At 43.5% G+C, this 24,374-nt stretch overlaps 1 protein-coding gene across 2 annotated transcripts; it reads right to left on the bottom strand.

The window, feature by feature from the left end:
- Window positions 1-9,872: 9,872 nt before the first annotated feature.
- Window positions 9,873-23,701, bottom strand: TRAM1 (translocation associated membrane protein 1). 2 transcript variants are annotated; one of them, XM_081874560.1, is made up of 11 exons: window positions 23,400-23,701; window positions 20,836-20,899; window positions 19,871-19,992; window positions 19,595-19,711; window positions 19,379-19,437; window positions 18,971-19,055; window positions 16,623-16,693; window positions 15,335-15,439; window positions 14,245-14,388; window positions 12,274-12,431; window positions 9,873-10,469 (listed from the first exon to the last, which is right to left on the bottom strand). In XM_081874560.1, exons 1-11 carry the CDS (start codon window positions 23,520-23,522, stop codon window positions 10,396-10,398), a joined length of 1,122 nt encoding a protein of 373 aa, XP_081730686.1. In that variant the 5' UTR covers window positions 23,523-23,701; the 3' UTR covers window positions 9,873-10,395. The 2 variants fall into 2 exon arrangements, with proteins under 2 accessions (XP_081730686.1, XP_081730687.1); XM_081874561.1 differs by lacking the exon at window positions 23,400-23,701 and adding an exon at window positions 21,938-22,009.
- Window positions 23,702-24,374: the final 673 nt, after the last annotated feature.

Here is a 24,374-nt window from a genome sequence, read left to right as displayed (position 1 = left end):
ATTGTCCGAGGGAATAACTTTGTTTGAAAGTGGCGAACAACATTTTTTATTTGTTCAGGCTGACTTTAAGTACATTATGTGCAATACTGTCAAATATGAGATCTGTTGCACCACTGAGGACAGAATTTTCACAAGCACTCAAGGACACAGTCCTGGCTTTGAAAACATTTGTTCATAAACAGCTGCAGCTCAAGGTAGAACACATGATTTGTATGGAGAAAGTCCCATGGTCAATTGTTGGCATTGGGGTCGGCTCACCCATGAGGCAAGGTGAGGCTTCTGCCTCAGGTGGCAGGATCCACAGGGGCAGCAGATCCCAATGTAGATATTTATTTCCCCCTTTCTTGACGTAGAATAGATATTCAATCATCATCACTTCTTCCCAGCAGGGAGAAGGGAGGCCATTTTGCCTCAGGTGTCTTGGGCTGGCCTTGTCTGGCATCACCAGGTAGGGCTTTAAAAAGGTTGCACAAAGGCCCCTATCTGAAATCCTAATCTAGGGTAGACATTATTGAGTTAGATGGACCAATGGTCTGACTTGGTATAAGGTAGCTTCCTATATTCCTACAGCTGTAACATCCAAGTGGTGACCATTTTAGGTGTGCCCAATTGATCACCAACAAATGGATTCCTTTTGGACCCTGAAGAGGGCAGAACGGGGGCATAATGGGGCCAGGCTGGGCTCCCAGTACATTTCTGAGCACAATGCAAAGTGTTGGTGCTGACCTTTAAAGCCCTAAACGGCCTCGGTCCAGTATACAGTGGTGCCTCACAAGACGAAAATAATCCGTTCCGCGAGTCTCTTCGTCTAGCAGTTTTTTCGTCTTGCGAAGCATCCCTATTAGCGGCTTAGCGGATTAGTGCTATTAGCGGCTTAGCGGCTATTGGCGGCTTAGCGGCTTAGCGGCTTAGAAAAAGGGGGGGAAAGGGAAAAAACTCGCAAGACTTGCAAGACGTTTTCGTCTTGCGAAGCAAGCCCATAGGGAAATTCGTCTTGCGAAGTGCCTCGAAAAACGGAAAACCCTTTCGTCTAGCGGGTTTTTCGTCTTGCGAGGCATTCGTCTTGTGGGGCACCACTGTACCTGAAGGAGCATCTCCACCCCCATCATTCAGCCCGAACACCGAGGTCCAGCGCTGAGGGCCTTCTGGCAGTTCCCTCACTACGAGAAGCCAAGTTACAGGGAACCAGGCAGAGGGCCTTCTCAGTAGTGGCGTCCACCTTGTGGAATGCCCTCCCACCAGATGTCAAAGAGAATAACAACTACCAGACTTTTAGAAGACATTGGAAGGCAGCCCTGTTTAGGGAAGCTTTTAATGTTTGATGTATTACGGTATTTTAATATTTTTTTGGAAGCTGCCCAGAGTGGCTGGGGAAGCCCAGCCAGATGGGCAGGGTATTTTTATTATTATTATTATTATTATTATTATTATTATTATTATTATTAGGTGCACTTATGCCCGCTCCACCGATGCGTGCAGGGGCCAGGAACCTAACCACCACATGAAATGGTCATCACCTGATCTTTTTTTATTGTAACAATTACAGCACTAAATTGTATCAAGATTTTACTCCAAGTGATTTATAAAAATTTGAAGTTGGGGGAACCTTAGGAAATACAGAGTACTGGCTATGTTATGTGGCTTGAGGAGAAAGAGACAATCCCCGGAATAAAGATCAATTAGGAGGTAAAAGCTAACACTGGTTTTCAGTGCAGGTGGTGAGCAACACTATAAATATTTTACAATAACCTTATTGCAAGCATATCAGGTAACTACTGGAAAGGCATACTGTACTCCACATATGCAGTCTCCACAGCACAAACTGTATACACGTACAAATAACGGGGGGGGGGGGACTAACTGATGAGAGGCTCATTTTCAATTGGAAGAATTACTATTGATCTGAGATTGATCTCTGATTTGTAGGAGGGCATTATTCAAACAAAAGCTCCTCAAACATTCTAGGAGGCGTAATATGACCAACGTAGATTCAGTGAGCTTAGTTCTCTTCCCATTAAAAATTTCCAGTCAGCCAAGAATGCACAGTATAAAAACATCTATGAGGACTAGTGTGGATTTTTCACAGCATCTGCTTGGCCAATCTTCAATCATTTCTTACAGAAAGTCCTTTGCTGCCAGCTAGTAGAATGTACTACTAGCTGGCAGCAAGGTCGGCGGTTTGGCTCCCTGTGATGGGGTGAGCTCCCGTTGCTCGGTCCCTGCACCTGCCCACCTAGCAGTTAGAAGCACATCAAAATGCAAGTAGATAAATAGGTACCGCTCTGGTGGGAAGGTAAACGGCATTTCCGTGCGCTCCTCTGGTTCTCCAGAAGCAGCTTAGTCATTCTGGCCACATGACCCGGAAGCCGTACGCCAGCTCCCTCGGCCAATAAAGTGAGATGAGTGCCACAACCCCAGAGTCGGCCACGACTGGACCTAATGGTCAGGGCTCCCTTTACCTTTACCTTAGTAGAATGTAAGGAAAGTGCATATCTTAGTGCCTTTGGGAACTCATCATCCTGCTTATTTCAGTTTAATTTTACTTTGTTAAACATTTAATAGAGCAAAATTGCCCAAGAAAATACACAAAGTAGTATTAATTACAAACCTATTAAAATAAAACAATAACTTATATTTATGTCTAAATTTTTTAAGAAAGCAAAACAAGTTGACAAATCTCCAACAGGGCCCGTTTCTCTTCCTTGTTCTTATAGGAGCACTTAGCAATTTATTCATGTATTTGAAATACATTTGTCAACCAGGCATTCTAAATGGATGCGTATGGCTTCTGCACTCTGTAGTTTTATAAATATTTTTACTGCCATATGGTTTATATTTTTATTTTTTTAAATAAATGTTACTTAGGTTTTTTAAAAAATAATTAGTATTTGTCTCGAACATTTGGATAAGTGGCATAAAATTTTTCAAGCAAGTTATCACACAATAGTCATTGATCCTTATCGGTTTGATGTAAGGTTAGTTGAGCTACTCAAGAAGAATATTTCCTAATAGGAATGCTAACTAGGCTAAATTGGTATGGCATCTGAGTGCAATGTAAATTAAGCAGAGCTCAGCAAGCTGAAGATAGTCACATTTTTGAAAGTGTGAATTTGAATGCCCAAGGGGGATTTTGCTGAACTCTTAGATTTCAGAGGCAGTTTGAACTCTTAGATTTCAGTGTCAGCTGCATAATTGCTTCAATTACTTACTTAGTAGCTGGAGGAACAAGAATGCTGCTGTAACACTTTTAAAGAAAATCTAACGTTTGCATGGAAATGGGAGACTGAAAATACAACTCCATTTGCTGACATGATTATAATAGCACTGGTCTGTTTCTCTCATTATTGCTTATCAGTATAAGGGCCAAAATTTTGTCAGGCCTTCTGATACTGAACTTGCTGTGTGTGGAAGTCAAGGGAAAGGAGCGTTTTTAGTATCTTTCCTGTGACGCAATGGGTCAGTGTGTCTGGCTGTTAACCAAAGGTTGGTGGTTCGAGCCCACACAGAACTGCAGGGGGTTCAACTATATCACCCTCAGGGTTCCTTCCAACTCTAGTTCTATGACTGAAATGTCCAGCCATCTTTAACGTACCCTTTTCCACCCTGTATACTAAGAGAAATCTCACTGCTCCATGTGCCAGTCTTTAAATAGCCAAAATGGCAGCACCCAGACTGAACGTCAACATGCTTGTGTGAATGTACAGCCTGAGCATGTTCAGGAGACATGGAATACCGACTGTTGGAAGAAAAACAAAAAACTGGATGGGGAATCGAATGAAGTGCCTGTGTTCTGAGCCCCTGGCCTACCTGGTAGCAAGTCAGTATGTCAAGTCCACTGTCCAGGGGTCAAGCCACACAAGCAAAGTTCAGAGTCCAAGAAACGCAGTCCAGGGTCAATCCAATTAGCCAAGTCTGAAGTCTAGCGGTCAGAATACAGTCCAGAGTCAAACCTGAAGCACAGTCCCATAGAGGTCCAGGAGCATCCAAGCCAAGGCCCATCTGTTGTGGAGGATGGGGGCAATTTAAAAAAAAAATCAATCCTCTGGTCCAGTTGGAAATATCTCCTCATTCATGTAGTTTAGGATATTCCACCATTCTTCAGCAGAGTTTTCTTTTCTTTCAGCAAAGTAAGCGGCTCACGTATATGTCAAACAAAGCTTTAATAATAAAGAAGATCATAACACAATAACATACCGTCTGAGAAAAACTATAACAACTTTAGGCAAGAAAGAGGCAAAAAGCAAGAATGACAGTTGGTATCTAACTGAACTTAACTGAACACCCAAAAGAAGGGGCCGATTCTGGAGCACAACACAAAAGCTCCGCCCACCAGATGTCAGACATTCTACTATTAAAATTAGGCCCCAGTGTTTTCTTAACACCATCAACATGGGCAGTTGAGCAGACACAGCACCTCAGCTCTGCTTCCCTTTTGTACTTTGCATGTTGATGGCAACATCTGGGCTTGATGAGGCAGATGACCCTCACCTGTTCTAAGTCTACTGAGGAATCACACACCTCCTCCCAGAACTAGCAAGCCCCACCTGACCAGCTGGGCTGTGGGCCCTTGCCTGCCTCAGCCTCTTAAAGCACCCCTCCCACTGCCCCCTACAACTCAGAGCCTGCCATGTTTGTGGGGACAGGGCCCCCTCTAGCTTTGGTGATGGGTTCAGCTGCTCTGGGTCCCATGTATTGACCTCCATCTCCTCACCATCCTTCGCCACCCTGTGAGTACTTCCTTCACCATCCCCCGCATGCCCCAGTGTGTCCCAGCCCCAGCTACACCTCCCACTGGGATCCTCTTCCTTTTTCCTGTCCTGCCAGTTCATGACAGCCCTGATGCTGATGTTGTTTACTGTGCATTTAAAAATATGTAACTGATTTTTACTTTTAAGCTGCCTTGGTAGGATTTGTAACCTGAAATGTGGAATGTTAATAATTGTAGTAATTATTTGGAAAAAAACCCAAGGCTATTCGTTTGTTTCACATCAGCTACAGCATAGCCATTTCTGCTTTGAGTGTTAAAGAGATGAGCTGTGCAGTACATTTCCACATAAAAAGTAGCCAGAAGTTCTGCAGACATTCTGAGACATTCGGACAAGATCACAGTTCCTCCTTCCCTCCCCTCTCAATTTCTGCTGAGATGCTATGTTTCTCTGTTCCTTCCCGTTCCAAGAAAAAATTACCGGCTAAGCAGAGAGGGGCTGTAGGACAGAGAAAGGTGGCTAATGGCTCTTAGCTATTGTGTAATTGCCCACAGGATATCCCAGTCATCTCCAGGGGAAGTTTCCGCATTCTCAAGAGTGAGAGCTTGCTTACATGTGACTCCTTGTCAACTGGCAGATATAACATGTCACCAAGTGTTGAAGCCCCTATTGAACACTCAAATGTACATTCCAAAAGATGTTCTTTCCCCACATCACACTCCCAACATATGCGACTGCTCATTTATATCCAAGGCTGTGCCAAGGCAATCACAACACAAAGGGATAAAGGGGTGAATTTGCCCAAGGGAAGGATCAAAACTCTGTTTTGGCACTTTCTGAAGCCTGCAATCAGATCAGGCTCTCTCTGCATTGCTTGCTACAAAAAGAGTTTCCCTGAAGACATGAGCCATTCAAGGACACTGCTGGAGTCTGCAGCTCTTCACCCATCATTCAGAGAAATGGAAGTGACAGTTGTTGATGTTAATACCAGTTCCACTCCCTTGGCAAACAAGCACCTGCCATCCAGTTGTGCAACACGTTATCAGAGCCGACTTATAACACAAAACTGATTTAAAACTCGCTTCTCCTTTGACACATACATTTTCTTGCCTTAAAGATGGAAACTTGCCAGGTTCTGCCAAATACATGAAGGCAGAAACTGAAAGAAGGCATGCTCTTTAAGTGTTTATTATACATTTATATTTCCAAAGCAGCAATAGCATACCCAATCCATCTTGCAATAGCAATAACTTATTCCCAACCCATCTTGAAAATCTCTTCCAGAAGCTTCATTTGCTATGATCTCCATTTTGTAATATTACGCCTTTTTTGGAACTTGTGATGGATGGACCTTGGGTCAGCCTCCTGGGGATCCAGAAACCAATCAGGGCTAGGTAGAGTGTTATCCAACCAGGAGAGAGTGGATAGTTAGATTCTGACTTAAACTGTCAGTTAAATAGGCTTAGCTACAGCCTGGATAAGGCTTAACTGTCAGATAGGGCTCAGATTACAGCTGGGAAAGGTCTTGGTTAGTGGTTACCTAGGCAGGGAAACCCAGTTTCTCTCTCTGAGGGGAAGATCCTTGAAGAGGCTGGGAGTTTTACACAGTAAAGTGAGTGTTTTAAGTGTAGAAAGTTTTGACTGAAACAAAGTGTTGTGCCTCATCAGAGTAGCCATTAAGCCATAGCCCGCATTGTGTTTAAATACAATTCCAGTTTTGTTTACAAAGTGCCTCATCATTACTTTAATTTTCTGACTGAGGGGTAAGTGGTCACAGATTTTTGTTCATATTATTAGAAATCCTTGCTACTGGATATGAGGAAACATTACCACATACAGATAATATCAGACCTCTCAAGTGTTACTGATAGGGAGAACCGAAATTTTAAAGCACCCAAATCTGGTCATGTTACCTCACTCCCATCTTTATTGAGGGAGATTGCCAGAGAAACATTTTCCCAGGTGAGAATATCTGAATCTTTACAATGCTCCACTTTAGGCAGAAAAGGAAATCTTAAAGCAATTAAAATTTAAGCTTCCAGGCAACAAAAATTAGTAAAGTAATCCAATTACTCCAGGTAAGGAAATATTCAGCAAAGACTACTAATTCCAATTGTAATGAAGTGCTATCTTAGGAGCACCCTGGTCGCAAGGGAAACAGACCTGGTACATATGTGGGATGGGTCTTGGATGGGCAAGATGAGGAGCAAAATGCATGGGACTCACATCTTGCATGCATAAGATGCTTGGGAAGGTGGACATTCCAGAAAAAGGAGCCAGTCATTCTATGGGAAGGAGGATTGATGTGCATGATTTGCACTAGTACCAGATCATGTTCAAGATCTTGTCATAGTAATAATAATAATAATAATAATTTGTTATTTATACCCCACCCATCTGACTGGGTTTCCCCAGCCACTCTGGGCAGCTTCCAACAAAATATTAAAATACAATAGTCTATTAAACATTAAAAGCTTCCCTAAACAGGGCTGCCTTCAGATGTTTTCTAAAGTCTGGTAGTTGTTGTTCTCTTTGACATCTGGTGGGAGGGCGTTCCACAGGGCGGGTGCCACTACTGAGAAGGCCCTCTGCCTGGTTCCCTGTAACTTGGCTTCTCACAGCAGGAGAACTGCCAGAAGGCCCTCGGAGCTGGACCTCAGTGTCCGGGCAGAACGATGGGGGTGGAGACGCTCCTTCAGGTATATTGGACTGAGGCTTTAAAGGTCAGCACCAACACTTTGAATTGTGTTCAGAAACGTACTGGGAGCCAGTGTAGGTCTGTCAGTATATAGGTCTTTCAATATATAAAACCCTAAACAACTAGGATCCAGGTAACCTGAAAGACCCTCCTGCCCCTGTATTTACTTGTAAGACCAGTTGGATCATCTGGAGAAAATGTATTCATGGCACTGCACTCTACATATCATAGGGCGATGACCTATGCTCTTGCCTGTTTTCTGTGGAATGTCCTCCCCTCTGCCATTCAGGAAGCAGCAACCACCAGCTGCTTCAGATGTCTTGCAAAGACTTCCTTTTTGGTCAGGCTTTCCCTGACCCATATGACTGGACCCCAATTTATGTACATGAATCTCCTGAACTTGTTTCACTTGCTTTTATATTGTTTTAAGGTTGTATTTTTCTTTTAATGGATAGTGTGTTTACGTTGTACATAGTGGACACCATTTATGAGAATTTAAAAATATTAAATAGCTTAGAAATAGTTTTAAATAAATAAACCAATGATCTGTAGCAAGCGACGAAGCAATAAAACCATAGAAGAGAATGCAAGAGTCAACAGCACTGTTTGGAATATTTAGCATTTTGACTGCTGATGGGTTCTTTCTGTAGAGCCCAGTACACTCCGTATTTGGGAGATTTCTTGGATACAGTACTGTTTCAATTGCATGTGGCTTGCTAGATGACTTGACCCTTATTATCAACACAGCTTTAAAGACCTGAGTGTTCTTCTAAGTAAAACTGAAAGACAGCTGTGGTGAGAGGACAGGACTTGTTCCTTAACCAAAGAGCAACGCTGGAAGCTACTCTAATGATGCACTCCTAGCCAACTTCCAATGGTAGGGTCACTCCCAGGACCCTATGTCTAGCCTATCCTTCTCCAATTGTAACCAGGATGCTGCTGCTGTTCTCTTTCTTACTATGTACTCAAACATCTCTGCTCAAACAGTGATCTTCCAGGGTGGCAGCTGTTCCTCTGGTTTGACCACTGTGCCTTCAAAGTTACATCAGGTCACTGAATTAAGGAAAAATTTGAAATAGCCACTACAATGCGCCTTTCTGAAGAGTCAATACTGGCTCTTTTGAGCACCATGCTAGCTACCACCTGCCCTATTCCATACTTATAACCGGTCTTATTATACTTATAACCGGTCCAAAATGCAGTGACCAGGCTCCACTTAATGAATATAATCCTTGTTTTAAAATAGTTGCACTGGCTGTCAAGTTGTTTCCAAGCCCAATTCAAAGTGCTTACTTACACTGATGCATAGGGCTTTAAACAACTTAGGCCCCGTCTTCGTTCTTATACAGTGGTGCCTCGCAAGACCAAAAGAATCCGTTCTGCGAGTCTCTTCGTCTAGCGGTTTTTTCGTCTTGCGAAGCAAGCCCATTGACGGCTTAGCGGATTAGCGCTATTAGCGGTTTAGCGGCTTATCGGATAAGTGGCTTAGAAAAAGGGGGGGGGGGAGGAAAAAACCCCCGCAGGAACTCGCAAGACATTTTCGTCTTGCGAAGCAAGCCCATAGGAAATTCGTTTTGCGAAGCACCTCCAAAACGGAAAACTCTTTCGTCTAGCGAGTTTTTCGTCTTGCGAGGCATTTGTCTTGCAGGGCACCACTGTAGATCCTCTTGGGCATTATTTTAGTTCCATCACTAAGAACTGGGGGGGGGGGGAGGAAATGGCAGCCTGGGAAAGGGTTGTCTCCATGTCAGCCCAAAATTGTGGAATTCCCTCCCTACAGAGGTGCATCTAGTTCCATCGTTATTCAGCTTCTGACTTATACCAATGATGCATATATTTACCTGGACCTTTAACAGTTTAGGCATTTCCTGCCTTCCGACATTCCACCCACAGATCTGAGGCTGCAGCTGGTGGAGATGGGAGACCGGTGTGACTGGGGCTAGTAGTGTGTGATGTTCGCTCCTGTCTCAGCATGCTTTCAGGTGCACACTTGAATGTGGCTTGGCAGAACAAGATCCGATGCCCTGGTTGGTGTGTAGGCACCAGGAAAAGGGTGTTGTAGCTGCTTTGCTGGTGTGTTTGGCTTAGTGCATTGTCCAAACCCAGTCTTGTGGTTTCGCTTCTCCCTGACAAACCACAAGCCATAAAACAAACTAGTGGTTTGTCAGGAAAGAGATAAACCATGAGTGTGGATTTGGATGAGACAATTAACAAAACTATGACTTAGCTCACCACAGCACAGCAGAAAACCCTCCAGGGAAGAGGAGCAAAGCAGCTGTGGTATCTTCACAGGGAGCCTTCAAATTCAGGAATTTGTGAATGTAAACCGGGAGGATGCCACATGAGCTGTTCAGCAGCAATCAATATGTACTCGCAGTGTTTTGTCACTGGCTATCCAGACATGCTGATGGAAATTCTGATGGCAACAAAACTCACAGTATACTTGACAATATACATACACAGCAACATTTCAATCAGTCCAACTGTGTTTTAATAAGGGAATTTCTTGAATCATGGTAGAGATTGTCTACAAAGTAACAAGGATTATTTTGGTAGTTTACAAATTCTGTACCGAAGTGTAAAATCAAAATATACACCTAAGTGTTAAGAGAATATCTAAAAATAAAATAAAATATGGCATTACTATTTTACTTAAATGTTCAATTTCTCCTTAAACAATAATTTCATATTGTCTTTTTTGGAATGGACTAGATTCATCACTGTAAAGCTGGAAGGAATGGCAGATTGTATCACTGATTTTTGGCAAGTGGATTCCAATTAACACTCACAACATTTTCAAAGATACTAAAAAAATAATGTGGCCCCCTTTTTCAGTTTAAAAAGCTGCACAAACGTTATGGTAGCAATAACAAAAAAGTATTAATTTTATTTTTTTTGTTAACCATAGGAACTCGGGTGCTGAAGGACTTTCCAAAGTAAAAAGCAGTTCTCTTTGGGGATATTAGTCAATTAACTTAATAAAGTTCTGTTTTAAGAGGATTTTTCTTTCCTGCTGCGAGGCGAGTCTGCTCCATTTGAGGTCAATGTTCCATTTATTCCATTTTCTAAAAATAAGACAATATACACTGTTAAGCTCTTTTCTAGGTACCATATCTAGAAAGCATTAAAAAAGTGTATTATTCATTTAGTAGAAAGCCAAACTTAAAACAATAAAAGTCTAGCCCTGCTGAATCAGACCAAAAGTCGGTTTTGTTTAGCATCCCATATCCCACAGCAGCTTTAGAAGAAATGGTAAAATTGTGTCCAGACAACTTTATATTACAACCAGATTTTCAAAAATAACATTCACCATACAAGTTAGGTGTGGGGAACCTTTGACTCACCATATATTTTTGGACTACACATCCCATCATCCCTAGCCATTGGTATTGCTTGTTGGGGCTGATGGGACTTGACAGTCCAGCAACATCTGGTAGGCCAAAGTTTCCTCACACCCGATATAGATATATGTTAATAGTGCCCAGAGTGGCTTAGGACAAACAGCTACAATAGTATTCTATGCTTGGCAGAAAGGCCACACTATCTGAAAAACACCACTGAGGGCTGCCGCCAAGAATTAGAGAATTGGCCTAGAAGTGGGTAGACTTGGAGAAGTGTTTCCCAAACTTGAGTGTCCAGTTGTTTTTGGACTACAATTCCCACAACCCCTGACACTGGTCCTGCTAGCTAGGGATGATGGGAGTTGAAGTCCAAAAACAGCTGGAGACCCAAGTTTGGGGAGCAGTGACTTAGAGGCTCAAATCCTCAGTCAGTCATGAAGCTTGCTGGGTGATCTTGGGCCTGTCACCAACTCTCACCATATCCTACTTCACAATTGTGAAGAGGAAAGGAACTGGATCCTTGCACACTACCTTATATTTCCTTGTAGAAAAGGGGAAATAATAAAAAAATCTAGATTTCCAAATAGGTAAAGCCCTGTAATTTATGTCATTTACAGAAGATCCAGCAGGCAATGAATGCCTAGGGGGGCACTTGGTTACCCCTTTCCTGCCCTTCTTAACTTTTCATCCTAGGTCAGCTTACAATGCAACTAAAAACCCCAAACAGTAAAATGCACCAGTAACAAAAATATACATAATAAATTTCAAGAGTCAACGAGTGAAACTAGGTAATGACTCCGTATGTCTAATTTTCAGCACTTTCATGACTGCATGCAACCCAAGAATCTAAAAATAATAAAAAAATGAATTGGAGCTTGAGCAGTTGAGTGCTACTGAACGAGTGCCAACCATTCTGTGATCCACCCTGAGATCTTACGACGAAGGGCAGGAATCCAGTAAATAAATAGCTTAGCCAGAATTCTGACATTAGAAACTTCTTGCTTTATTTGCAGAGACCTCTCGTCCTTTATGCGCCACTAGAAGGTGCAGTAAATTAAGATCACCACTCAAGCCTGTGGATTGTCTACACTCTGCAGTTGTGATCACCAACCCAGGGCAAGAAGATAAATGAAAAGAGACAAGAGCTCCTTCCAGAGACAGAATACTATGAAAGATGCTATGTGTGACACACCCACACCATACATTTAAAGCATTATTTCACTGACTTTTCACAGTTATGGCTTCCCCCAAGGAACCATGGGAGCCACAGTGGGTGCTGAGAGTTGTTAGGAGAACATTAACAAATGAAAGTTCCCAGGATTCTTTGTGGGAAACCAATTTTATCTCCCAATGAATCTGTCTCGCCAATATTTGGTTATGTAAGAAATTAGTATCACCTGCCCTTGAATTCAGGGAACGTAGCATTGGCTTAAGCGTCACTGGTAACGAGGTTCCTCAATGTCTTGTGGAACTTGTTTCATTTCCCCCTCCACCAAAACTGTACAGAGTAAAGGACTGAAATACAAACCTCTTTCTTTTTTGGAAGGCTTGCTTTTAGTTGTTGCAAACTTCTTTTTCACTGGTTGGGGAGGTGAAGAATGCTCTCTCCACCTTCTCAGCTGGAAATTGATGAACTTCCACATCATAAAGGCCTGTGTGAAACAGATAGATGCCAGTACGCTGATTCTACAAAGAGAAGACAGATTACTGTACTAGGATTCCTGAAGATCCGGAAATGAGAAGAATCAGGAAAACTGTTCCCACTGGGCAGGATGTTTCTTGGCCATTTATCAAGCCTTTTATTTCCTTGTTATCTAGGAAAGTACATAAAAAGCTCAGAGAGATTAGGTTTAATGGAAGCATAGCAAAGCTTCAGGAATTTAACAAGGTAATAACACAATAGGAATGCATAGACTGAAAAGCATGTTCTGAAATTGGCAAATTCTCTCGTTCCCATGCAATAACTAAACTACACTTGGCTGTGGGTCCTGGAAGACCTGCTCCCTGCCTTGCAGGCCTTTTCCCACTTGACCTGGGAAGGCAAGGCCCTGACTGACTCCAGCTACAAAAGCTGAGGCTGCTGAACAGACTCTTGGTCTCGGGTTTTGTCTGTGGGGTTTAGTTGTGTGCTGCCCGGAGCATGGTTTGAACTGTGGAAAGGCAACATACAAATAAAATTTATGTATTATGACAAAGAAGATAACATCCAATTCTCTAACCAGGAGGGCGACACTTTTTGTACTTCATCTTCTAGATGAAGATATTTCACACTTCGTTATTAGTGACATACACTATGTGGCTAGATAAACAGCAGCCCATGATCTGCATCTCACTGAAACAACATCCTTCCAGGAACTATAAATATAGTCACGGTACTGTGTAACTAGAAGCTGAAATTCATACTGAAACTGAGCCAAAATTCTTTGTGGAATGGTTTCAACACTTTCTGGAGTCATCACAGATAGACCCTAAACATCTACCCTCAATGTGAAGGAGTTGCACCAACAACATCAGGTGGTCAACATGCTCAAGTGTTTAAATTTAAGGATTTATGCTTGAACTACAAAAAGAAACGTTTCCTGAAAAGACAGGCAGTGCACACCACACATTTTTAACAGCATGTTTTGCATCACATTTTATTCTGCAAAACATGTACACAAGGAAAGTTCTTATTTACTATTTTTATAGTTCTACATCTCAGCTAATTCACCCTTAACATACCCTAATCCTGCATAGAGAGAGGTAATTTTCATCTGTTTTACTATTTTAACTTTCGTATGTTTTAAAAGTATGGTTGTGATTTTTTCTTGATTTTAATGTTTTATCTTTTTTTGTAAAATACTTTGAGGGTGTTTTTTTATAATAAAGCTTAATTATAATAATTATACTATAAAGTTCATGAAATAAATTAAAAATAATTTTTTGACAGGAGCCAAATATGACCCTCCAGACCTCTGTACCCTGTCTTTGGGATACCCCTCCATCCCTCACCAACACTGCCCTGTGCTGCCTTCATTTTTGCCTGGCTGGCATGTGTCCCTTACCTACAAAAACAATTCTTGCTTGCCTTGACAGAGGGTGAGAGATGGGGCAGATGGGGTGTAGAACACACAAATTAAGAACCTCAGCCATGGCCCCACCCACTTGTGGCTCTAGTCCCACCCACTTTTTGCCTCTCGCCCTGCCCACCAATGGAATGCAGCTTCTGGAAGGCTTCCCATCCTGCCTTCCCCTGGTTTATGCAAATGCTGATTAACTGGGAATTGTACAAGTTCTAGGTAAAGCCAGTTCATACAAAAGCAGAATACTCAAACAAGTCTCATTCACATGAAGCTATGACTTTAAAGCACCACAGAAGAAAGAAGCCTGCCAGCTGTTCATCTCATGCAGCCTCTTCTTTCGAACAGAAGCCCACCAGATGCTTTTAGGAAAGTGGCCCCCAAACAACTCATGAAGTTTCACTGCCTCTAACTATGAAGCTGTGCCTGTCGTCTCATACCTGATGGGCAGCACATTAAAGTTTCCGGTACTAAAATCCAATGTTTGATCCTCTGCTCTAGCAAGGCCAAATCCAACAGTAAGGACGGAAAGAATTAGGGTCAGAAGTCTTCCCAAAACAAAAAGGACGGCCCAGATTGAAAACCTAGAGGGAAGAGACCAGGTATGAACATATTATTACTGCACCTCAGCAGAATTCCATCCATTCATTGTACTACTTACAGCAATTATTTCAGAGGCAGATACGATTAACATATGTATTGAATATTAAGGTGTCATGGGCCAAAGGTACTTGACTTCACACATACATTAGAACACCGTTAAGCCAGAACACTGTCCCTTCTCACACATCCAGGAAGGCATTCTAGAGGAATGGTGGGGCTCTTCTGTCATACTTCTTCCATCTCTGAGGGCTCAGAAAAATGTGTGAAGCCATCTAAGCTTCAAATAGCTTCTACATTAAGGAATTGTTCAATGTGGATATATATATCATCTTCTATAAACAGGCTGGTCAAATCCTTTCTTCAAAACTAATGAAGCTATTCCAGGTTGGGGGAGTTTTTGTATGTGCATCTGAATGCACACCAATCTCAAGAAGTAATTGGTAACTGTTTTGTGCATAGGAATTCTTTGGTTGTACTGAAGGTAATGAAGGCTTTGTAACTGAACAGCAAGTTGTCTTTATGCCAGAGGGGAAAGGAAGGAATATATCTGGCTAAGCTGCACTGATCTTTGAGGGCAGGAGGTGGCAAGATCAAGGGAGTGAGAAGTGCCTGGAACATGGTGTCAGAAGTGAAGAAAATGTAGGAGAAAGAGGAGGGGGTGCACCTGACCAAGAGATACACAGGTAAGCCAGGCCAAAGTCTGTGTACCTGAAGTAATCAGCCAGATATTTGCTTGCAGACTTCAATTTTTATCTTAAACAGAGAACAAAACTATCTCTATTATTATTAGATGTTCTTTTAATGTACAAAAGAACAGGGATCATTTGCTGAAGCAGCCCGATGTTAACTGTACACGTTCAAGCATTAATTAGAAGTTGCATTTCCAGACATATTTTTAAAGGTTGGAAGTTACCGTAAAGTACTTACCCTTTCTGATATTTTTCGTCACTGAAGTAAAACAGTCTGGAGATGTGGAACAGAAACTCCACAAAGTAATGTAGCACAAGAAGAACAAGGCCAAGGTGGGTCAAACTGTAAGAACAAAAATGAAAGGAAAGAAGTTTCGAGTTGGTAGAGGGACACAAGGTCTTTGATTAAACCCACTCATTTGGCCTTGCATTAATTAAATTTGGCACAGGAATTCAGGGCTCAGTGACAGTTTCCTATGTCCGCTTTCAAAGAGGCCCAGGAATATACACACATGTTCTGCAGCAGTATAGATCCCTCAGTGATGCAGATCATCAGAATGAAAATCTGATGCATGCCTTTTGGTACCCTAGCCATCCAAGGCACAGTTCATAGGTGTGAAGGATAGGTTCGCTCAGTTGTGGTGCCAGTTACAGAACACCTTCCTGATGGAAGCCCATCCGGCTCTGCCTTTATCACCCTTCTGCCAAACAACGAGAACATAACTCTGTCCTAGAACAGTTTAGGGCACGTGTCCTTGATGGCAACTGTTATGAATTCTCCTGGTCTTTGCACTTTGACAGTTTTATTGATTTTAATGTTTTATTGGCGATTTTAAATTGATTATCCGCTGAAGCAACTCGGGATATAAATAAAAATACATGCATGCATACATACATACATATATATGCATACACCCCCCCCAAAAAAAAACAACAACTTGATGTTTCAAAATTTAAATACAAGCTTTTCTAGGGGACAAGAACATTTGTAAAAATACACTGCCATTAGACATTCAACTTGAAAACTGAGCATTCAAAGTGAACCATGGGCTTACTGCATCATTCCAGTGAATGTGAAGTTCAAGCAACTGCTTGACCCCCATGCTCAATTTCAAAGGCAGGGGAGAAATGCAATATATATATGAATATGTGTGTGTGTGTGTGTGTGTGTGTGTGTGTGTATAGTAATCTACTTTGGATATTGAAATAAAGTTGCTGTGTGCATTCAAGATAAATTCAACCGTTCAGGTATGATCTTGTCTCCTGCGGTCTGGTTAGGGAAAGATGGAATAAGATGGTTATTGCAGAAAAAAACTTTTCCCTTTGAGGGAAACACCTGATTGCTAAACACCTAGTGGACTTCTACAGTCATTTTACAGGGTACAATGTAAGGTATGTTGGATTGCCGTATCTGAACACTTGATACTGTGTTTCGCTATCAAAATAGTTATTTATTATTGAATTTAACCCCACCCCCATCTTCTCTAAGGGGCTCTGTATGGCAGCAAAACAAGTAAGTCACTTACTTTAACAGATAAGCTCCAGCGATATGGAAAAGATAGAGTCCAATGTAAACAAGCTGGCGAGGAATGTCTTCCTATGAAAAAGCCACAGCTTTATCAATTCTGCAGGGAGTTCTCATAACTTAAATACATTCACCAGTTTCTGGCCATTACCCAATCTGGACAACCATTTCTTGTCTTATACTATTCTGTTTCTAATAGCTGATCCTGGAGTTTGTTAGTACCCTGAAATCTTACTCAAATCTTTAAAATAAATGTTCTGCTTGATTTATTTCATGAATGCTTAAAAGACATACAAACGTGTTTCTATGTGTGCAAAAATAAGAATAAATGTAGAAGATTTGCATGGTAGTAAGATTTCTACAATATGCAACCCTCAGTTCCCCACATCTAGGTTTCAAATTGCAACAGGCCAGAAACTTTGCCACCTAAGAATAATAAATGTACTAGTGCTGCTCCAACTATTCACTGGATGTTGCAACACTACCCTTGGATAAATGGTAAAAACCACACACTGATATACTGTGGTCATACAAGACCTTATTCCTGTTTGCTAACCTGCCATCTTTCAGAACATAATGACCAAATTACTCTTATTATCATTCAAACCATGAACTGTTCAACCAAGCGGAAAATTAATTTTTGTTAGCAGGAAATGAGAAAGATCTCACTGTATTTGCCCTGGTAGCTGCTAATAAGGCTGATTACAATGCTGAAAGTTGTAAACGTTTATACCATGCAGCTGTTCTGCATCGAGATCATCATAAACCAGAGCTGACAGCCACTGCAATATGCAAAGAGGGGGAAATGACTGCGGTTACTTTAAAAAAGGAAATGAAAGCTTCATGACTATGCTGGAGGATGGGCGTGTGCTGCTGCTGCTGCTGCTGCTGCTGCCCGTACAGGCTAAACCTTGGTTCTGTGCTGGGTCTCACCCTCACCATTTTGGAGCTTAGCAAGTCAGTGACACAGCCTTCAGAGGTTTGCAGTTCAGCAACTAACTGTATTTTTCCGTGTATAAGATGCACCCATGTATAAGACACCCCCTACTTTTGCGGACCCCAAATTTAGAAAATGGGCATATGCAGTATCTGTGTATAAGACGCTCCCAGATTTTTAACCTTATTTTAAAGTAAAAAAAACCTAGTCTTATACATGGAAAAATATGGTAGGTTTCCCAGGTGCAGTTTAGTGTTCCTAACTAACAAAAGACTCCTAGGCATGTCTATTCACTTGTCCCACTAAGTTCACTGTAATAATTGATAATAATTAATAATAATAATAATAATAATAATAATAACAACTTATTTATATCCCGCCCTCCCCGCTGAAGCCGGGCTCAGAGCGGCTAACAACAGTAAAATGATACAACATTCTAAAATCATTTCATTATAAAATCAGTTCAAATCAGATTAATGGCAACCATTGGGCTAGGGTTCTGTGAGGATTGCCAAAGGAGGGGGTCAGGCTGTGCCCTGGCCAAAGGCCTGGTGGAACAGCTCTGTCTTGCAGGCCCTGGGGAAAGATGTCACTTAATCCTACATAAATGTGTATGGCAATAAGGAAATTTTGGCTCTCTAGATGCTGCTGAACTCCCATTAGCCCTAGCAAACATGGCCAAAGGTTTTCAACACCTGCCGTATAGGGTTCCAGCCTAATCATTAGAAATACAGGGCGATTCATAATGAAGTATGCAGTTTCCATTTGCTATAAATGGAAACTGTATACAGTACTTCACTATGAATCACCCTGTATATCCAGGTAAAAGCAAAGTCCCTTGGAAAAGTAACTCACAGAAATCTTCCCTACCTCTCAGAAGACCCAAGTACAGTGGTGCCCCGCAAGACGAACGCCTCGCAAGACGGAAAACCCGCTAGACGAAAGGGTTTTCCGTTTTGGAGGCGCTTCGCAAAACGAATTTCCCTATGGGCTTGCTTCGCAAGACAAAATGTCTTGCGAGTTCCTACGGCTTTTTCCCCCTTTTTTCCCCCTTTTCCTAAGCCGCTAAACCGCTTATCAGCTGATCCGCTAAAAGCCGCTAAACCGCTAATAGCGCTAATCCGCTAAGCTGTCAATGGGCTTGCTTCGCAAGACGAAAAAACCGCTATACGAAGAGCCTCACGGAACGGATTAATTTCGTCCTGCGAGGCACCACTGTACAGTGTGGGAGAATGCTATAAACGTTGACAGTAAGATATACAGAACTAGGCAACAACCTTGCTTAAAGCATTGCCATGAGCAAACAATTTGCTAGAAGAATTTACTTTTCTTTCCTACCAGCTAATTAAGACTTTAAAATATATACATATATTTTTAGAGGCTTCTGAACATGAAACAAAAGGTGGACTTACTTTTTTTGTCTTCTGGAAATAGAGTTCTGGAAAAGCATGCAACCAGTATGCCAGTTGGGAGATGTAAAAAAATTTCATTTGGAACCTACAATACAGCATGGAAAAGGTCAAAGATATTGAAATAGCTCTCGAATAAGACCTTGTTTAAATTAGGTGTTACAATGGAGTCATATCTGAAATATTTTCTACAGAGATTAAGAACTAATGGTAGGATGGAAACTACCAGTCACACATTTATGAAAGAACAACATGCTTGGAATTGGCAACAGAAGACCAGGAGAGCAGGCTTTTGTTTGAAGAAAAGAACTTGAAATACCTGCAGGTAAGTTACTGGTTGATTTAACACCCTGGGACAAGTTAAAGAAACTATATGACACATGCCCCACCCTGCAGCTCTGATAAACTCACGCCAATGATGTATGTGGATAGTCCCGCCAGAGTGATGTTGGGTCAGCTACATAATTCTCCTGAAAATAAGAAACAAACACGTCAAATACCCTTTATGGTTAAGACTAAACTATCTACAGGTCTATGGAGAAGTTAGTCCCATTTGAGATCAATGGGACTCATTCCTACTAAGTGATACAGAATTGCAGCTCAAGTATGTACAAGTGAGATACTCACAGAGACAAGAATGCTTGTTCCCCAAACACAGGAGAAAAGGTAGAAAGCACTGAGTTGTCCAGATTCATTGAACTTGCTGTGCTTTGTTTTGGAAAAGTGCATCTTCCTGTTAATTTTCTAAAAGAAAAGGAATCCGTGTTAGTGATCTGCGTAACAGCTTTCATACGAAGTTATCTGTCATGCGAAGCCAAATCCAAGACTCACGTTGACAACACATCCATACACTCAATCAAATACCACTGTAGCAATACTCAATATTGTCCTGACAATACTTACATCTAACACATATTCTTGAATGATAGCATGTATGATTATTGCAACCAGCATGTAGAAGAAAACCGTAGCCAAATCTTTGATGCCGTAGTGATACAATGTGACTGTTTCTGTAGATTGTTTCTCTAAGAGAAGAAAAGACAGCAACATTAAATATACACTTATTTTACCAACCTGCTCCTAATCTGAAATTGGAACTGAAGAAATTAAAGAGTTATTTCAAGTTTAATGAAGACTACAAGGGCTAGTTTGTTATTTACTTCTCCACTAACACAGCATTAGTTAATGCAAGTAAAAGTCTAAATTAAAATATATGCAGTACGCTAATATGTTGGAACAAATCATGCCTTTATTATTTCAGTCACCAGATTCAAAATCTTATTTATCTTTAAGAGCAGCACAGCAAGGAAAACTTAGTTTCCACCCAGAGCTAAGCTCATATTGACAATAGGCAGGGTAAGACAATGCAAAAATGTGGTTTGGTGCTAGAGTAACAAGGGAAGCAGCACTGTTGCCTTTGTGTGCCCCTCTTCCTCCGGTATTCATGATTCCCTCCCTGGGTTTGTGGTTTCTGATCCATTGTTTCTGATCCTTGTTTTCAGGGAGTAAGTGTAAACCATGTTGCTGGAGGAAAGACAAACTATGATTTGCTGCAAATCAGGAAGGAAGGGATGAAATAACGATATGTGATGAGTGGGGAAGGGAGGGGAAATTCTACAGCCTTTCAAGACTCATACATGGTGCACCAAGCCAAGTCTATAGGTCACAAAGCAAACATCATTACTGGTGAACTGACACCGAAAAATTGTGCTGATGTTTCTCATTCTTCTGCTGTTTCACTAGAACAGTGTTTGCTAGTGTAGCAAGTTATAGGACTAGCTTATTAGATTATATGGCAATATATTAGCAGTGAATCAGTATTCCTTTTCTGTCTAGGACAAATGCCTAAATATTTTTTAGAGCTTTACCTGTGGCAGGAATGGTAACATTGTACTGAAGTGTAACAAAGACAACAGCTGCTTTTGCTGTAACCTGAAATGAAACAAAACCCAATTAAATAAAATTATTTCTACAAAGAACACACCAAGGATGAAATTCTAAACATACCAACAGCACAACCCTAACCATGCCTACTCAGAAGCAAGGAAAATAACATTATTATTACAATTATTATTTATTTGTGTAGCTGAAGCCATTACAAAAGAAACAACATCAAACTAGGACAATGGGTCACAGAAGACTGGTTATTTCCACAATTCTTTACTATTTCAACAAATATACCCAGTAACTCAAGATCACCTATAAAACCCACAGATATTTCAGTCCCCTACCCCAATCTTCTTGCCAATACATTCCTATTGTTGGCTGTTATCTATATGCAAGCCTATCCAGGCTTGCCCCAGTGGCCCAGATGAGTGGTTACTTATAAGCTTGTGTCTGTCCAAATAACGCAAGCAAATGCACTGTTGAGTACACATAACTGCTCATGCCACTTTTAAAACAGCTGTTCCCAACAAAAATTGCCTCAGGACATCACTTATGGGCAAGCTGGTATAGAAAGAACAGAAACTGCTGCAATCTTTAGCTTCAAGAAAGAAAAATGCTAGACACATTACTATTTACCAATGAACCAATGGCAACTATTTTAGAAAGGCATTTGCAGACATGCTGCTCAGATAAAGTCAAGCTCCTATGTGCAATTCTAATTCCGCTCCTTATAAAAGTGCATCTGCTCCTCAGGCTACTTTCCTCCAAAGTGTCATCAGAATTTGGGGCAGCAGCTACTGAAGCAGGTTTTCAACAGAGCCTTAAAGTTATATTGCTCAAGTAGTTTACAAAGAAGCACTACCATTTAAAACTGCTCTGGAGCAAGTCACTCCAGACTGCTTAAGTCTTCCATACCCTCATTAAGCTCTGGGGCTAATAAGTTCAGTTTCATGTTTTATTGCTTTCATGTTTTTTTAATATGATATAGCAGTATATAAATATTTTTATAAGTCAGTTTTTTAACTATTTCAAGGACATCTTCCCCTTCCCTGGTTCTAATCCAGAGCCATGGCATGCACACACCTTGACACGTGTCGCATCCCCTATCTGGAGGGGCGCCAGGCAACCCCATCGGGCTGCGACCAACGACTGCAAGCGACCGCCACGCTCGGAAGGCGGGCCGTGGGGCTCGCTCTATGTACACGTCACCGTCCAGCTCACCTTCCCTGGAGCCGAGAGGAGGGGAGGAGCTGCTTCCCGCAGCGCCTCATGGGGCTTGTAGTTCTGCCCGTTGCACACAAAGGACTGCGCGCCCTCTCCCCTCCCCTCAGCCCAGGCAACCGGAGCCAAATCTCTCTCTGCGCGCTCCCCGCTCCGAACACCCGGCCAGCACCTCCCGTCTCCAAAAACGTCGAGTCTCCCCGCCCTCCCCAGAGTGCTCCAGCTCCGAGTGCCACGTAACCTTGACGAGACCAGGAACTACTCAGCAGGCAGCCAGGCAAGCAAGCAAGCGCACAACCCGGTCAGAGAGGCGTGCACGGCGGAGGCTCTTTCGCCACACACTCCGAAAACCCCGTTGACACTGCGGCGGTGGCTCCGCTTCGGAAACCCGGGAGGCAGCAAAGGCGACGGGGGCTGTACCTACTTCCCCTCTCCGAGAGCGGGGTGCTATGTGCAGGCTTACTCAGGAGTATGCCCCACTACTGTGCTCCGTGTGGCTTACTCCCGGGTTAGGATGCTCAGCGCTGCAGGTCTGCATTTCGGAGCTCAAGTGGGTGTGGAGCACACCCGGCTCCCCCAAAGGAGAAACGAGTGTGTATACATGGGGGGGGGGGGAGCATGAGAGACAGATGTCAGGCCCAGCAGACTTTGACTGAGGACGGAGGCAGCCACATCTGCCGGGGAGGGGCGGCTGCTCCTGCTCGCAGGATGATGCACCGCTCGGGCTACCTACCAGCTGCTCCTCCGCGCAAACCCACAACAGCAACTGCTGACGCGGACACAACAAGGCGCATCCGCCTGCCCCCCCCCCCCGCCTTGACACAAGGACCTGCTGACTTCCCCCCACCCCCCACACTCCCTCTTGCCAAGGCGAAAGGCTCCAGGAAGGACCGCAAAGCCTGCCAGATGTTTCCCGGGGCGGGGTGGGGGGGGGTGGAGGAAGCCGCTGCCTTCATCACCCAACTCCGTGTCCTCTCCCCCTCCACCACCCACGCCACGCAGGATTCTTTCTAAGACCCACACAGGTTTGCGGCCAGGGAGGAACTCCAGCTCCCCACGACCATGTTGCTGGCAGCGATGACTGGGTTTGTGGATACACTTGGTATACACACAATCGCCACACCACTCCCCTCCTCTCTTTACACACACTAGAAGGGAAAGAGGAAGCGGCAGGGACTAGAAGCTTGTCCCCGTTGGAAACCAGTCTCTTCCCCACGCCACGCTTGCTGAGGCCGGGGAACAGCGGACCTCGCTCCCGAACGAGGCGCCAGCTCCCCTCCGCCTTCCCCCACCCCTCCTGGGCGCCCTGGTCCTCCTTCCTCACCTCGAACATGAGCCCCAGCAGGAAGACCATGGCCATGCAGGAGACAATGTCCGCGTGGTTCTGCACGACGAACTCGTGGCTGAGCACGGGCGGGTTCTTGCTGCTCTTCTTGCGGATCGCCATGGCGGGCAGAGCGCAGCGCGGCCACCACCAGCCCTTCCTTCCTTCCTTCCTTCCTCGGCCCCTGCTCCAGCCGCCGCCGCCGCCGCCGCCGCTAGCCTATAGCCCAGCCCAGCCCCGCTCGCGCTCTCGGCAGCGGGGCCCCGAGGAAGGGGAGGACGCCCAGGCAGCCGCTCCGCCCAACTTCGCCTCCTCCTCCTTCTCCTCGCCTGCCTGCCCCTCCCCCCTTCCGAGTCTCCAGCAGCCCAGCATTCGAAACCGCGGCTCGTCGCTTCTTATCTCTCCGCCCGCAGAGAAGGCTCCATACTGAGAGGCGTTGGGAACCTCCGAGAGCGCCACCTTCCGCTCCGGAGGCCCCAGATCCGGAACTGGACGTGGATTGGGTTAACGAGAGGGCGAAGCGGGAGGTTGGGCCCCTCCCCGCCCCTTTTAGAAAGGGCGCCCGGCCAATCACAGAGGCCGGCTCAGAGTCCTAGAGGTACGAAGGGGGAAAGAGAGAGAAGAAAAGTCTATGGCGATAAAAATATGGGGTCGCATGTGAGCATGCGCTTAGGAGTTGCTTGGGTTACCTGTTCCTGAAAGAGCACAGGTTGTCTGCAGCGGCCCTCGAGAACTATATGTGTGTGTATGTGTGAGAGAGGACGGACTTTGTGCCCTTTTTAGATCTGTACGTTCTGCAGCTTAAGTACAAATGTCTGGGTTTCTGAATCCCAGATTTCTGTATCTCAACTGAATCGGGCAAGGCAGGGTCGTCACTCAGTAAGGGAACACCAGGTTTCGAATGCACAAGGTCCAAGTTCAGTCTCTGGGAAAGTCTCCCGTCTGAAACCCTGCAGAGCTTTCAAATAATCTGGA

The sequence above is a fragment of the Podarcis erhardii genome, assembly GCF_964252035.2.
Source record: "Podarcis erhardii genome assembly, chromosome: 8".
Taxonomy (NCBI): Eukaryota; Metazoa; Chordata; class Lepidosauria; order Squamata; family Lacertidae; genus Podarcis; species Podarcis erhardii.
The sequence above is the reverse complement of the archived record's forward strand: the minus strand, read 5'-3'. Positions and strand labels throughout refer to the sequence as shown.